This window comes from Dermacentor variabilis, chromosome 6 (assembly GCF_050947875.1).
Source record: "Dermacentor variabilis isolate Ectoservices chromosome 6, ASM5094787v1, whole genome shotgun sequence".
NCBI classification, from domain to species: domain Eukaryota; kingdom Metazoa; phylum Arthropoda; class Arachnida; order Ixodida; family Ixodidae; genus Dermacentor; species Dermacentor variabilis.
Genome location: NC_134573.1, coordinates 68,010,076 through 68,026,256, shown reverse-complemented (window position 1 = coordinate 68,026,256; position 16,181 = coordinate 68,010,076). Strand labels below are relative to the sequence as shown.

Here is a 16,181-nt window from a genome sequence, read left to right as displayed (position 1 = left end):
ATCAATCAGGTGATAGAAAAATGTGCGGAATGTAACCAGCCCTTATATATAGCTTTCTTTGATTACGAGAAAGTGTTTGATTCAGTCGAAACCTCAGCAGTCATGGAGGCATTGCGGAATCAGGGTGTAGACGAGCCGTATATAAAAATACTGAAAGATATCTATAGCGACTCCACAGCCACCGTAGTCCTCCATAAAGAAAGCAACAAAATCTCAATAAAGAAAGGTGTCAGGCAGGGAGATATGATCTCTCCAATGCTATTCACCACGTGTTTACAGGAGGTATTCACAGACCTGGAATGGGGAGAATTGGGGATAAGAGTTAATGGAGAATACCTTAGTAACTTGCGATTCGCTGATGATATTGCCTTGCTTAGTTAATCGGGGGACCAACGGCAATGCATGCTCACTGACCTGCAGAGGCAAAGCCGAAGGGTGGCTCTAAAAATAATCTACAGAAAACTAAAGTAATGTTTAACAGTCTCGGAAGAGAACAGCGGTTTACGATAGGTAGTGAGGCATTGGAAGTGGTAAGGGAATACATCTACTTAGGACAGGTAGCGACTGCGGATCCGGATCATGAGACTGAAATAATCAGAAGAATAAGAATGGGCTGGGGTGCGTTTGGCAGGCATTCTCAGATCATGAGCAGCAGGTTGCCATTATCCCTCAAGAGAAAAGTTTATAACTGCTGTGCCTTACCAGTACTCACGTACGGGGCAGACACCTGGAGGCTTACGAAAAGGGTTCTACTTGAATTGAGGAAGACGCAACGAGCTATGGAAAGAAGAATGATAGGTGTAACATAAAGGGATAAGAAAAGAGCAGATTGGGTGAGGGAACAAAGGCCAGTTAATGATATCTTAGTTGAAATAAAGAAATGGGTATGGGCAGGACACTTAATGAGGAGGGAAGATAACCGATGGTCATTAAGAGTTACTGAATGGATTCCAAGGGAAGGGAAGCATAGCAGAGGGCGGCAGATAGTTAGGTGGGCGGATGAGATTAAGAAGTTTGCAGGGACAACATGGCCACAATTAGTACATGACCGGGGTAGTTGGAGAAGTATGGGAGAGGCCTTTGCCCTGCAGTGGGCGCAACCAGGCTGATGATGATGATGACAATTTGAATTGATAAACGGCACGGATTGCAATCGACACCAGTGGGCTGCTGCTTATCACATGTCAATGAGGTCTCAAAACCTTTATTCAAGTAATAAAGCACAGGCTTTAATAACGCAAGTCTAATAAAAAGAATTGTCTGCTTATTTTGCAATGGTTGACGGTTACTATACGTACATTTATACATCGAATATTTAGCTGGATTGAGTGCCCCTAGCAGAAAAAACACAAATTAAGGTATGCCACCAAATTACAGCAGCTCCACATGCGTGCTTCATGCTGGAATGCGTCACGGTTGATTTTTCGCCCTCTGTGGCGATCGCCGGAACTTGAGCGTGTGCGGGGCCTGGCTACACTAGTTGCAGCTTAACTGCCTGACACGTGTGTTGTCAGTAGTTAAGCATGGCCACTAAATGTGAAAAGTTAGATTTGTGACAACAACATTCGCTATGCCTGTGTTGTGCCACCTGTGTGCCGCCAAAAGGCTACACGTGTACCCACGTGGTCTGTTCATTCAGCTACAGGGCGCTTAACTTATGTGGCCTCCTCAGAGCCAAGGTTCATATTCTGCCCAAGAGTCGAGCACTGGAGGCCTTTGAGGCATGAATATCACTCAACTAGACTGGAGAATGAATGACTGTAACACATCTTTAAAACTAATTAATACATTGAAACCGTCTTCTTTCTTTTTGTTTTGTTATTCTGACAACTGGTGCTGTCTTTCCAGTATTACCTGCCATGGTGGCGTAGTGGCTTTGTTATTGCGCTGCTAAGCCCAAGGACGCAGGATGCTGCGTTTGGGTTGGCTTGAAATGCAAGAATGCCTGTGTACCCTGTGTTGGGTTCACGTTGAAGAACTCCAGGTGTTCAGGTATAATCCGAAGCCTCCCCTACTTCGGCATGCCTCATAATCATATTGTGGTTCTGCCATGTTCCTCCAGAATTTAAGTCAATTTTAATTTTCTGTATTTGCAATTGTTTTCAGTACAATTTCATAGGAAACAAGCAGGTGCCTGCTAATGATACGGCATTTTCTTGTATGAAATATTGTTATGCGTAAACAGGGTTGACCTTTTACGCAGAGCTGCTCTAATTTATCTGCCTTCTAAGATATTTTAACCACATAATTCCGAAAACAAGTCATATTTAAACAACGCCTTGTATGTATAAATACCACACCCTTCATAGATGGTGCCTTTGGCATTCTTTTGACAAGATCGTCAGCACAGCAGCTATTTGAGGTATTGCTAACTTCAGATGGGATGGATAATTATTACAAGGATATGATTGTCCATTGTACTGAGCACATGGTATTTTTCCTATATTTTTCATAACTTCCACAAATTGCCCTAACTTCGAGTGAAAAATAGGATTTCGTATCTCTATCCCCGGCATTTGTATTATAGGCATTAAGTGCTTTGACATTTCCCTCAACATAGCTTATGAAAGCACACACTAGAGATGAATGACAGGCCGTCATAAAAAAAGGTGCATCAGAAAGAGCGGCAGATGCCAGCAAAGCACATAACGGTTCCCACGTGTGGTGCAGTGCGCCATCAATACTGAGCGACTCCAGCACCGCAACTGCGGTCGCCACGAAGTGCGTCAAACATTAAGGGGCAGTTTCACCAATCGGTACTTCTTGTACACGCTAACAACACTGCTACTTTTGCTGCCAACTTCCAATGAGACGGTGCTGGTTAGGCCTAACTGGTGGGGTTGATGGCACCACGCCGTCGTGGGAAGCTCGCCCTTGATGTATGTTCGTACCCATAGACGAATACATGGAAATCTGCCTTGGGACAACGCGGACAGGCTCAACTGACGGCAGCTTGCGGGAAGCAGGGTTCACAGGCTATCAGTTTGTATGTGTGCGTACCAATGGGAATGGTGAAAGCTCTCTTATGGACAACATTCCAAACTGATCAATTCGGCGGACAAAGTTTAAATTGACAGCATCCCAGAGTCGAGGTCGCACTCCCGGTATCTGCACTTAGTGGCGAATGAATGTGAAAGACACTAGCAGCCTCTACCGATCTTTCCGTGGTGCTGTAGTGGTGAAAAACAACAAATTGGTTTTACCATTGAAACTCATTTTTCCAGCCTGTCCAATAATTCCGACATTTTTGTGACGCCATCCGTGTCCGAAAGAATCGGTCGGTGGCTGCATTTACTTTCCACACCCAGAGCCAAAGAGTGACAATGCGCACACGATTGGATTGCATGCCATAAGTGGCCGGAGCAAAAGACTCCTATAAGTCGGGCAACCCCTGCATGTCTACTAACTCAGCACGCTGCCACCACATGTTCCTCGTTTTTTTTTTCCGTTTCTTGTTCATTCGCTTGCTCCGTGCTCCACATCGCCCTTGTCGCTCTCCCTTCGGCAGGCGCACCTCGTTGAGAAACGCGCTCACTACCTTGCTTGTCTGCAGGGTTTTCCAATAACCGCATTAAAACTGGTATTTCGTCGTGCGCGGCTGCACTGTAAGTGGTATGCACATGCTTTGTGTTCTATGGCAGGATAAATGGGAGTCAGAAAATACCCCATTATATCCGGTCCTGCACTAGAGTGGTCACATTGTAAGTGGTCTGAGCTGTACTGCAATTGCAGATGTGGTCTTCTCGACGGCGCATAAGGCCAAGGGGCTCGAGTTCGACACGGTATTCATGGCCGATGACTTCTACACGGGAGACATCGGCCAGCCAGAGCATGTAGCACGGACTCGAGGCAAGTCTGCATTTGCATGCTCATCTCTGGCTACCCGTGTAATATGTGCAGTAGCCTTTATCGGCAGTGGGGAGGCTGCACAAAGGAGACTGAGCTGGCGCAGTGTGCCACTTTTGGTTCTGCTTAATAAAGTGAGCTTGCAATACTGTTGCAGCAGTAGATGTTAAGGGATCCAAGTATTGTGGCCTCTGTGAAGCACACCATCTTTGTAGTATTTACCCTCATTGTGTTTCCCTCACAGAAGCAGAAGCAATATAAAGAAGAAGTTTTTTGTCCTCACACATGGGTCTGCAACTTTGGAACAGTTGTGCTGTCCTTATGCCACTGTCATCATGATCAAATCAACCTTCATTGTCGTGCTGTGTCAGGATCTCATTTATTTATTTATGTATGTACTACAGGTTCCTAGTGGAACATTAGGTGATGGAGGAGAAAGTACAAGAAAATTATGTAACACATAAACAGGAACAAAGGAACATTATTAGCGACTATAAAAATTCTGTATAATACTGAACACACAACTTTGCAAGTAAGAGTACAAATTCTTGCAGAATGTTTCATGTTTAGTGATGGAAACATGGTTGTCAGGAAGATCATTCCAGACTGCTATGGCTTGTGGCAGTGGGGAGGAATTAAAAGCTTTGATTCCACCCAATATTCGCATGAAGCTGAGATGACTATAAAGACACCTTAGAAGTACGCAGTTGGGTTGCAAGGGGCAGTTTGTGTTGTGTCGTGGATGTATTTGTGTATCAGACATAACAGAGCGATTATTCTGTCGGTACATAATGCTTGAAGGGATAAGTCTACTTTAATTCGAGTGACACTGGAAAAGCTGTTCGTAGTCGGGTAGAATGAACCTGGCGGATCTGTTTGAAATTAGGTAATCTTGATGAGGTGGGGGACGAGATAGACGCGGTGAATTCAAGCTGTGGACAAATGAAGGTTACATAAGCTAATTTGTGTGCACTATCGGGTGAGTGGCTTGGGTTTTGACGTAAATAACCTAGTTTTAGGGATGCCTTTGCGCCTATGCTCATGATATGGGTTTTTCATGAAAGATTAGACGTGAGATTTAAGCCCAAGTACTTATTATGACTGTGTCCAAGCCACTGGAGAGTTGTTTATTGAATAGGAAGAGTGAGAATTTGGCTGTTTACGAGAAAATGAGACTTCTTTGCACTTCGATGAGTTGAGGATTATTAGCCAATTACAACACCAGGAATAGATTAGGTTAAGATTGTTTTGAAGGCAGATGTAGTCATCATGACTTAATAGCTCCATATATAGTGTGATCATCAGCAAATAGTCACATGCAGGATGAAATGTTAAAGAGTAAGTCATTAACGTAAATTAGAAAAAGCAGGGGACCCAAAATGCTACGTTGTGGCATGCCAGAAGTCTCATCAGAAAGAGAACAAGAATTTACTGCTGTTAACTGCCTACAATATCTCAAAAAATTTTGAAGCCAAGGTGGCATTTGTGAGTCAAGTCCAAGAGCAGGTAATTTTGAAAAAAGCTGAGAGTGAGCAACAAGATCAAATGCTTTTGAGTAGTCAAGGGAGATACAATCAGTTTGAAGGTTATTATCCATGTTAAAGTGCAGGTCGGATGTGAATGCAAATAGCTGTGTGTTGCACGAAAATGAGTTTATGCTGATTACTAAAGAAGTTGTTAGAATCGAGGGGGTTAAAAATATTGGATACTATTAATGTTCGAGTGATTTGCAACAGATGCAAGTTAGTTAAGTAGGAATTCTTGTTACCACTTTTGAACGTGGGAGCTATTTTGCCAACCTTCCAGTCATTCAGGAGCTGTCCTAATGATAATGACTGCGTGAAAATGATGCATAAAATTTGGCTAGAGATGAACAAGGTATATTTTAATATAGTGTAATTTATGTTCTCTATGCCTGTGGAAGATGATACGTTGAGATTTGAGATGTGTTTTGCTATCCCTTCTGCTGTATGTTAATTGGCACCATGAATAGAAAATCGAGATAGGAAACAATGAGCACTCAGGTTTGTTGTGTGGTTTGTTGTTTACTGCATTCTTTAGGCTTGCGAAGCAATGTTGCCAGATCAGGGAGCATGCAGAAGCCTCCTCACGCTTGATTATTTCGTTCAGTCAGCTTTTCTGTGCAAGCAAGGTGGTCTAGCGTCTCCAGCACCAGCTGGTGCTGGAACCTCCACGTGCTTTGTTCAGTTCCTGTACACTGCTGTACAGTAATGTGGAGTGTTGCACAATAATGTACAGTAAGGAATAAGGGCAGTTGCATAGGTGCTGTTCATAATATTAAAGAGTAGACAGCTAGTCAAGCTTTGACTGAAGGTCTGTCTGAAATTGATTGCATGTTGTGTAGGTGAAAATTCGAACGACGGGAAGCGTTGCTCGTAATAATCTGTACATGCACTGTAAAAGCGCTGATGGATAAAAGCAACCCATAGTGGGGAAAATAAAGTTGTACTTGATATTAGTTGAACACAATTATCTAAATAACACCCACTTGTGAGCATCTACCATTGTCCGAAACATTATATACATCGAATCAGAAAACTGACAGTCCAAGAGAAGCTTCTATTTCTTCACTGCTGCTGTCATTTAAAAATTATGTTGCCGAGTTGACCAAAGCACAAATTTTACTTCATTTTATTTAAGTGCTAGGAGCACTAGAGGCTAGCTTCGACAATACTTCTAGTTGAAGTTTTGTTTTCCTAGACTCTCCAGTCTGCCAAAAATTGTCAAATCTGACAAATTGTTAAAGTTCTGCCATCGTGTCAGACAGGGCATGATGTTGCCAGTAAAAGAATTCCCTACAGAAATGTTTAAGAATGAGTCAAAAAGCTGTCGATCAAATTGATCTATTTCTATAGACGCAGTAACGAAATAGTTCACTGGAAATTCTCTGTTCTCCTACACATTTTTGCACTGCGTAGAAGTGTTGTTGTATACAGGAACACTGAAATATAGCCAAAAGCAACGGCATTAGTTGCAACATCTTGCATTGTTGTGATTGACCACAACACACTTGAAACATCTTTTTCTTCTTTTTTGCAGAACTTTTATCTCAAAAAAAGGAAAGGGAGGTTCAAAATGGCCTCATGATGATTCCGTTGCTGTCTTCACACTTACACCAGTAAATAAGTGGACTACTGTCGATAATTGCATTGAAGGCTTTGATGACTTTGGTTAAAAATGCCATCACAAGATGTCACCACTGGCACATCAGAAACGGTGCCTGTGATGAACACCCTGTGTCTAGACTATGTGTTTGCCTGTATGCAGAACGCCTGGAGGAGTACCACGTGCTGTACGTGGCAGTGACGCGTGCCCGGCGAAGCCTGCGCCTTTCCCGGGCTCTCTACTTTCTCCTGGTTCGTGCACAGGTACGCTCTGATCATAGGATATTATTACAATTATATATTCAATTGAATTGAGTTTATCCTGCAACGAACTTACGAGGATGACCAGACAACAAAGCTGCAGGTTGCAACTTGAGGGGAACCTGCAACATTGGTCAAGCGATATATGAAATTTTAGAGCATATGCGACATATGATTCACTAAAACGATAGGTTTTCACTCAGGACAGCGCACAACCCAAGCCTGGGTCTGCACTGGTCTGCATAGCAGTAGCAGATTGCATATAGCACTTTTAATTATTACTGCCATCATTACTTGTAGTCATGGGACAGGCTTTGGATCTTCACCATTTGTGAGATCGCCTTTTTCATTCTGAAACCTTCCAGAGAGAAGACCACAATGTGACCAGTGATGGGGATGTGTATAAATTAGGAAAGTTGTGAACAGTGCTCACAGTATTATTATTACTATTAGTAGTAGTAGTAGTAGTAGTAGTAGTAGTATTAGTAGTAGTAGTAGTAGTAGTAGTAGTATCAGGATTAAACATAAAGGTATATGTAGAGCCACCGGTGCTGCGGCAATCACGTTGTTGGTACAATGTTGTGAAGGTTGGCAGACCATTCTGCCCATCCCTCTTCAGCTGGAATGACACTGCTGCCCGCAGCAGGTCTTCGGCATCATTCTTGAAGCTTCTGAGGACCATTAGAGCTTCTCTACATGCGGTAAAAGGCAGAAAAGATGCGTAAAGCTACCACAGACCACACCTATGTACTGGCCAGTGTCTGTGCCGCCACTTCCTGATGCGCCCTAAGGTGGTGGTGCTGTTGTGCGGTCACTGTTGGCAGCGTATAAAGCTCTTCATAGTGCAATGGAGAAATTTCATGACCAGTAAAAAGTATTCAAGGACTCTAATAAGCTTTTAGGAACAGAATCCTGCAAATAACTAGACCAACAATTACTGCATCCTAGGCACTAGCAAGTGTAGTACAGATTACGTTGTCAAGAGCAAAAGCTTCAACGTTTACTGTGCCTACTGGTAGCTACCTCCACCGCATAGCATTGTGCATATAGGCATGTTATCAGAATGGCCCATTGTCCTTAGGCTGCCGTTTCGTGTCTTTATGATAGTGCTATGATTCATGAAGCCAAGATTACAGTTACCCTGATTATGATATTGATTGGTGATAACATGTGGCAACACTCTGAAAATGCAATGCACAGATTGTTCTTGCTGATAGTGGTGGCCATTGTCACATGGTGCTGTGCATATACATGTATCATCATAATGGTAGCCATTCTGTTTTTAACAACAGTGCAGTGATTGACTAGGCCAATATCACTGTTACACTGGCTAGGTTATTCATTTGCGGTTACGACATGGTGCAGAAACACCAAAATAACCTACTTTTATTTTGTTGGCACTCATAAAATAACTTCTGGTTGGTGTCTTTTCTTACTGGCCTTTGGCACGGCCTCTGTGTTGTCCTGTTACATTGGGAGCACATCCATGAAGGCGTCAGCTTGAATGGGGCATGCTCAGCACAGTTTTCATGCCGGCGCGACTGATGGCCAAGTGGTGTGTTTTCTATGCTTGATCACTGGTTTTACTCACCACCCATTGGCAACTGTGCACGAAAAGGCACATACAAATTTGTTTGCAATCTCCATTTTATCTCCCTTCATGTCCATGCACCTGCTTTCAAAATCGCAAATCCTTGCCAACTTGCTCAGCTTTTGATTGTTTTATGTGCCATCTACACAATGTTGCAGCAACAATCTTGGTTTCACTGCAGGAATGCTTTGAGCACCTTTGCCAGAAACCACAGGAAGAGACACTGAGCTGCTTGATTTGCCACGAGACTTGGGTACCTCGAGGGCAGCTCGTTTGGTGTCGTAAAGCCCTTACTGTGGTAAGTGCCCACCTTATGCACTTTTTGCCTCTTGAGACTGTTAGTTAAGTTTAGTTATATTTCAAAAGCTAGTTACATTTTTAAAGCGCAGGAACTAATGCTTTATTTGTTGCATTTACTTTATTTAGTGTTCGTCTTTATTTTTTAACAGTGGTTTACTATAACTGACATGCATGCCAGAACCATGCAGGACCAAGCCGCACTTTCTCATCATTGACATTAAGACTGAACAAGAACATTTCCTGCTCACATAAACGAAAAAGCTTTTGCCAAGATCTGACACTGTATTTTACTAATTTACTTGATTCTAACGCGCACCTTTATTTAGAAAAAAAAAAGATGTGTACCATAACTGGCGTCCATGTCAGAATCATGTAGGACCACGAGTTGACACTCACGTGAGCTGGTAACAATCAGTTGTGACGGTGTTCACAGTGCACACATACTGAGGAAAAAGGACAGGCAAAGAGAAAGAGTGGTAGCTTCATATTAATTTTATTGTCATGAAAAACTTAATAAATTAACAAAAAAATACAAGGAAAAGTGACTGATATCATACGTCAACTATCATGGTTCAAGCACGTGCTGACAATTGCCGCAAGACTTGACAAGATAGTCAAATTCATGCTTCAAATCTGCAACGAAAGGTGCACTAGTACGCAGATATATCACCAAGGTTATCATTTCAGAATTTATAATTTCATGAGTTATCTGGATCCTGTGCTTGGCGTTCATTAATTGAAAAAAAGAAAAGTGGGCAACCACAGTCGTGGCAGCGAATGGCCCACATGACCCAGCACAGCATTGCGAACATTGTTGTGAGGCTCACGTAAACACTCAGTGAGGCAGCTTCCAGTCTATCCAACATATATTTTTCCACGTGTCAATGGTATTGAATATATACTACACCCACTATTCAGGGGACGAAACGTCACCTGTGCTTCACTGAATGGGCTGGAGTTTGTGCATGGAGTGCATCAGCAACACAACTTTCTCAACAAGTTTCTTGGGGGCTGAAAAAAAACCAGCAGCATGTCGTCGAACCTTTTTTCAGGGTGTCTACCAACCGGGAATTCACAGGGATTCTGAGTAGTCTGGAAATACTCAGCGAAAACTCGGGGAATTTGTGTTTCTATCAGGGAAAAATAGTCACCATTTTATTGAAAGGGAAAAAAGTCGCCCTTATGCTGGCTCAAGTAAAAGAGAGGAATCATAACAAATTGTCTTTAACGTCATGTCGTTGGCTGGAGGAGTTGCCAGTGTACAGTCAGCAACCGATTTTCCGGACGCCCGATTCTCTGGACATGCCCGATAATGCGGACGGTTTCATGGCACCACCACATACCCCATAGAGCAAATGTGTAAGAGCGTCTGAAATTTCGGACGCAATAACCCTTCGCCGTCCGATTTTCCGGACTTTTCTGCCGCGATCGCAGTTACGAAACTGCACTAATCAAACCAACACCGCCGTTTTGATTATCTCGCTGCCTCGAACCGGTGCTCTAGCATGCAGAACCGCTGGCAGCCATAACCACCGTCGCAGCAAATGCTGGTTAGCTAGGCCGAGCTAGGCCTAGCTGCTTTGACGTTCGCTATTAAGCGTCTTACCACCGGGTTTTTCATTTAAATGATTTGCCGCTGTCAGCAATGGAACCAACTCCGCCTTTATGGTCCTTGCGATTGGCTTCGAAGCTCGGAAAGCACGGCGCGTTGCGTAATGCCGGTTCCTGAAAGGCAGCTTTGCCTCAGCACAGCAATGTTACACGGTGAAGCATACGTGAAGTATTTTGGTGAAGCTTCACAAGCGTGGGAAGGGGCAATTGTCACGGGACACAGTACGTATTCTCAAATTATAAACGTGCGCACCCACCATCTGCTGTCTCAGTACGAGCACCGATATGCCTAATAAGGGTACTGGCCAGCCTTCAGAGCTTTCTCAGACATGCCTCGGGTGATTTGAGCCCTTAAGGGCTATGAAGGACATGCATTCATTTTTTCGGACTGCCCGATTTTTCGGAAGCTTTAGCGGCCCCTAGGGAATCTGAAAAATCGGACGTTGACTGTACAAGTGACCAAAAAGATGCTTCAAATGGTCTGTGGGGCCAATGTGCGGCGGAACGAGAATGAGAACAGAAAGGACTGTTGCATCGAGGAATGATCAGGAAAGGAACTGTGCCAACACTTCTTTGAAGGAGCTTGAGCTCAAAAAGCAAAGTGTTGGCTTACGCCAAGATGCAGGTGCCCCTCATCCAAACCAAAATAAACTCTTTAAAGCAGTGAAATGCAGCTCTGTGGCATTGTGCACAGGTTGAGAGTATATCAGGACAGTTGAGGTTGACTTTCCAGCTGTTGAGAGAATCTCACTTGTAACGAAGTTTGGGCCTAATACCAACGTGCTTGCTATCAATTGATAGCAATTTTCGAAAATATTTTTTTTGTATGCATCTCTTTTTATTCGTATTTGAAGATGTTCAACTCAATTTGCAGTGGGCTTTACCATATTTTTTTTTCGAAGATCTTTTATTTGCTGTGCCTTTTACTAACCCCTCCCTTGAGTTTTCTATCTTTAATAAAATAAACACTAATCCTTGCTATTCAAATTGGAATAAGTTGTTCTTTATTTTTTAGCTTGCTTACTAGAGTCACAGCATGGTGCCAGCCCCTCTTGACATAAAACAAAGTTCTTTGTCACCCAGAAAATCTTGCAATGGCACTCGGGGAAAACCTGGAAAACTCAGGGAATTTGAAAATGACAACATGGTAGACATACCCTGCTTTTTAGCCTGTGCTAGACGTTCGGCACATAGGGCTGCACAACCAGCTGGTTCTTGTCCATGGGTTTACAGTTTGTATGAGGCTAGAAGCAGAAACATGTCAGCACGTCTTCTGGTGTAAACAAATGTGGATAAACAGGGTGCACCGCACCCGTAGCTACAGCTGCGCCAACAACGGAAGTTGCTGCAGCCGTACAGCCTGCACACCTCCAGACCTCAGTCGCTCTCCCAGTTCAAAAATGAAAATGCCACGGAGCGCTCTGAAAAAACCAGGTGAATGTGTTTCGAGTGCTCTATTTCAAACAGCCAAGTGTAAGATGAGTCGACCAAGCACTCAAAAGTGACTGGCCAAATGAACCATATGTGTGAACAAAGTGTCAGGGTTTGTGCGTTTCTACCTTTTGTTGCTTCGTTTTTGGCTCAAGCCTGGCCTGGTATGCAATGGAAGTTTGTGTCCTTGGCATTTCATGGAAACCATTATGGTCGCCTTAGACTGCGTACCTTGGCAGACAAGGACATGGGGATTTCATTGGAATTTTCTAATTCCATGAATTGGCTGAAGCGAGGAACCGGGGATTCAGTGGTGGGTTCTTTAATGCATGCTGTGTTTATCAAAACTACAGTGGCTCAGAAAGCAAGGACACAGGGTTTCCCTGGCAAGTCAGCGAATGTTTAGTGCTAGAGAAAGTAATAATACAATAAAGAAATACTCATGGCAAGGACAAAACAGAAGACATACTCGTAGCGCTTGATTGTCTGTCTTTTTTTCCTTGTCTTGAGCTTTTTTTTTTTTACCTCTAAGCACCAGTTCACATGTCATACCAACAAAGCTATAACCCAACTTTCCTTGGTAAATCTTGATACCTGACACAGCACACGATAACTAATAGACCAAAAATTGAGGACAGAAGGTTTTCTTGGCAATTTTTGAAAACCAGTAAGGTTTTCTGATTTGATGTAGGCTGAGAGGCTTGAACATTGTTTCCATGGCAACTTTTTTTAATTCTGCTAGGGTTTCATGAGGTCAAGAAGTTTGAAAGCTCTTGCCTCAAGAGTTTCTTTTTATTGAAATCACAATAAAGTAATGAAATGTAGTCACCCTGTAATGGTGACAGCTGTACATTTTTGTGTAATAGTAGGAATAATAATTAAAGTATTGTAAGATCATAAGAAATAAATGTAATAGTACAGAAAAATGCAGAGCATGTAGTCGTGTACAAACACGAACATATAGAGATAAAGGCAAGGCCAAATTGCAGTGCACTGAGCTCTTACATACATGCATATAGAAGTGTTCAAAGCGTATGCACAAGGCCACGTTGCATTCTGAGATGGGTAAGTGCTGACATGAAGAGACACATATGAAATAATGCACACACAGAGATACGATGATCGAGCTTCAGCGATGCCCTTTGATTTCTGTGTTTCCAGGGCAACCGAAATGTGGCTGGTGGCATCCTCTGCAAGACCTGTGCTCTGCAGATAACTTGGGAACCACCAGTTGAGCACCGGTTCCTTGGATGGCAGCACATGGAGCTGCACAATGTTCATCGACACAGCATGGCAGCCATCCTTGAATGTGTTCTCTAGAGTGCTCTTTCAATCATTCCCGAGGTCCAGCTAGTGCAACACTGTCAACTCCTGCATCTTGGAACATTCTAGTTCAGTAAATAAATTGACCAGTTTAATGGTTGTTACAATGTTACAAACAGCACCAGGTTTGTGTACTGTGTTGCCTCAATTTTGGTTTAGTTCTGTCGGAAATCATCCCTACTCGCAACATGCAGGTATTGTATGCACCGAACTGGAGCAGTGCATATATGTACCAAGATGCTTTCAGTATTTTGTGCATGCCTTGCTGCTGTGACGACTGCTTTTGTCTTTAATAAGAACCAAGTGAAGAAGCTGTGAGCCCCATACACAGGATGTGATCCCAAAAATAACAATGCTAAAGCTTTGCAAGAATAAAATCAGTATTCCAATATACAATGTTGGATCAGTTGAACAGACAGGAGCAAGTCACAGTAGTACCAGGCTTCTTGAAGATCTGAGCTGGTTGGCAGGCATGTCAGTTTAGCTCATCTTCTGCACAAACTGCATGTCAAAAACAGTAAGGATGTTGGTGTGTCATCCCTACTGATATTTTCTTTTTGAATACAGATACATACCGTATTTATTCGAATCTAGGCCGATAGTTTTTTCAAATACAGTGGAACCCCGTTCATACGTTTTTCACCGGACCGGGGGAAAAAAACGTAACAGCCGGGAAAACGCAACAGTGAGGAAAGCTCCGAAAATGAATGAAAAAAAGTGCAGCTTCAACTATAGACAATTTATTTCCACAGAGTGCGCTTAGGACCTAAAAAAAAGTCCAGAATTGTGGCTTGCCGTTTCTTTCGCTCGCTAGAAATCACCACACGTTTCTCAATAGCCTGGAAGGCCGCATTGCTGTCAGCGTCGCTGTGAGGTGCGACGTACCTGCGGAGGAGGTCCAGAGCCGCAACGGCTTTTCGAAAGCTACGATTTGGCAACTCCCCGGCATCATGCGGCTCGTGCATCGCAGTCTGCGACTTCACTCGCGACCGAGATCCCAACGATCTCGGCGATGCTCTGACACTCTGACGTCCCGACAACAACATCCACGGCGACGTAGTCGTCGTATGTGACCGCCATTTTGGCTTTTGGCGAGTTTTGGCCGGGCTTGGCTATGGAGCTGGCTGCAAGAAGCCGCACGCCAATTCGATGGCGGCCTCTCGAACTGGCGTGCGGCTTCTTGCAGCCAGTTCCATAGCCAAGCCCGGCCAAAACTCGTCAAAAGCCAAAATGGCGGATGGAGCGCGTTGCCTACTTTAGCCCAGGCGGGTTCGGGGGGCTAAGTTGCGACGTATCATGCGGGAACGTTTTCACAGCTACGACGTAACAGCGGGGTTCCTTATACATTGGATCCTATGGAAGCTATGCCGGGACCGGATGAAAACGACGTAGCAGCCGGGAAAACGCAGCAGTGAGGAACGTAACAGCGGGGTTCTACTGTAATCATATTCCAAACTCTAGGGTCGGCTTAGATTCGAGGATGTTAAAAACCACGCCAGTTTTTCATTGAAACTGCTAAATATGGTGCATAGCTAGCGCCATCTAGAAAAGTCAGTATCGCCGCCACTACTAGCCGTGCCAGTAGCTAACTGTACACAAGCGAGGTCGCCGTTTTGACCATCGGTGTGCGGCGTGGTGTTATTGCGATGGCACCAGGCAGGAGATGCCACTACAGTGCCGCTTTCAAGCGAAAAGTTGTGACAGCCACAGAGGCATCGTTGAACCTTCAAGCTAGGCGGGACTTCGGCGTCGACAAGAAAAACGTCTGTCGTTGGAGGGGACAACGACAGCAGCTTTTTGCATGCGCTGCAACAAGGATGGCATTTAGAGAACCAAAGAAAGGTCGTCACCATGAAGTGGAGACAGTTTTGGCCGACTTTGTTCAGACACAGAGAGCAGCTGCCCTTCCAGTGACAACAGAAGTGCTCCAAGCCAAAGCTAGGGAACTTTCGAGGGAGCGAGGCCTAACGATAAAGGACTTCAAAGCCAGCCGGGGCTGGCTTCAGAAATTCATGAAGCGCTTCGGCTTCAGCCTCCGACGTCGCACTTCAATCACCCAGAAGCTGCCAAGCAATTTCAAAGAAAAGTTGATAGCTTTTCAGCGCTACATGTTGCGAAAAAGAGAAGCGGCAGGCTACAACCTTGGGCAAATCGGCAACGCCGACCAGACAGCTGTGTATTTTGATATGCCAGTGGCGTACACTGTAAATGAAAACGGTGCCAAGCAGGTGAAGGTGCACTCTGCAGGCTACGAGAAGCAGCGCGCAACTGTGATGTTGTGCTGCACAGCTGATGGACATTAACTCCCTCCTTATATGATATTGTCACGTGGAGTGACGTATGAAGAACATAGTAGCAATACTGTGAAAGACGAAACTAACTTTTATTGGGTGAACCTGTGCCCACAAAAACAGGCTGCACTTAAAGAACGGCGAACATAGTCGGCGATCGTCAAAATCTGATCAGCGGGTCAAGCACATCGGATATTATACATCAGTCGTTGAATGTTCCAGAGTAATCACTGGGACCCGCGTGCTTTCCACAAAGTTCTACATTATTCGCGTCACGCACACATGCGATCAGATTACACAAGGTTCGGTCACAGACAGCGGATGGAAGCATCGATAACATTCCGGACACTTCTGATACATGCAGGCGCGTCCTGCGCTGCACGATAACATTTGTTAGGCGGT

The 16,181-nt window shown here is 44.1% G+C and overlaps 1 protein-coding gene across 1 annotated transcript in view; it reads left to right on the top strand.

The window, feature by feature from the left end:
* Positions 1-13,609, top strand: part of LOC142584837 (F-box DNA helicase 1-like) — a 166,885-nt gene extending 153,276 nt beyond the window's left edge. The window contains exons 17-20 of the mRNA XM_075695132.1: positions 3,733-3,849; positions 7,135-7,235; positions 9,005-9,121; positions 13,327-13,609. Coding sequence (XP_075551247.1) covers positions 3,733-3,849; positions 7,135-7,235; positions 9,005-9,121; positions 13,327-13,485 — 494 coding nt within the window. The 3' untranslated portion in view covers positions 13,486-13,609. The remainder of the gene's footprint in view (positions 1-3,732; positions 3,850-7,134; positions 7,236-9,004; positions 9,122-13,326) is intronic.
* Positions 13,610-16,181: the final 2,572 nt, after the last annotated feature.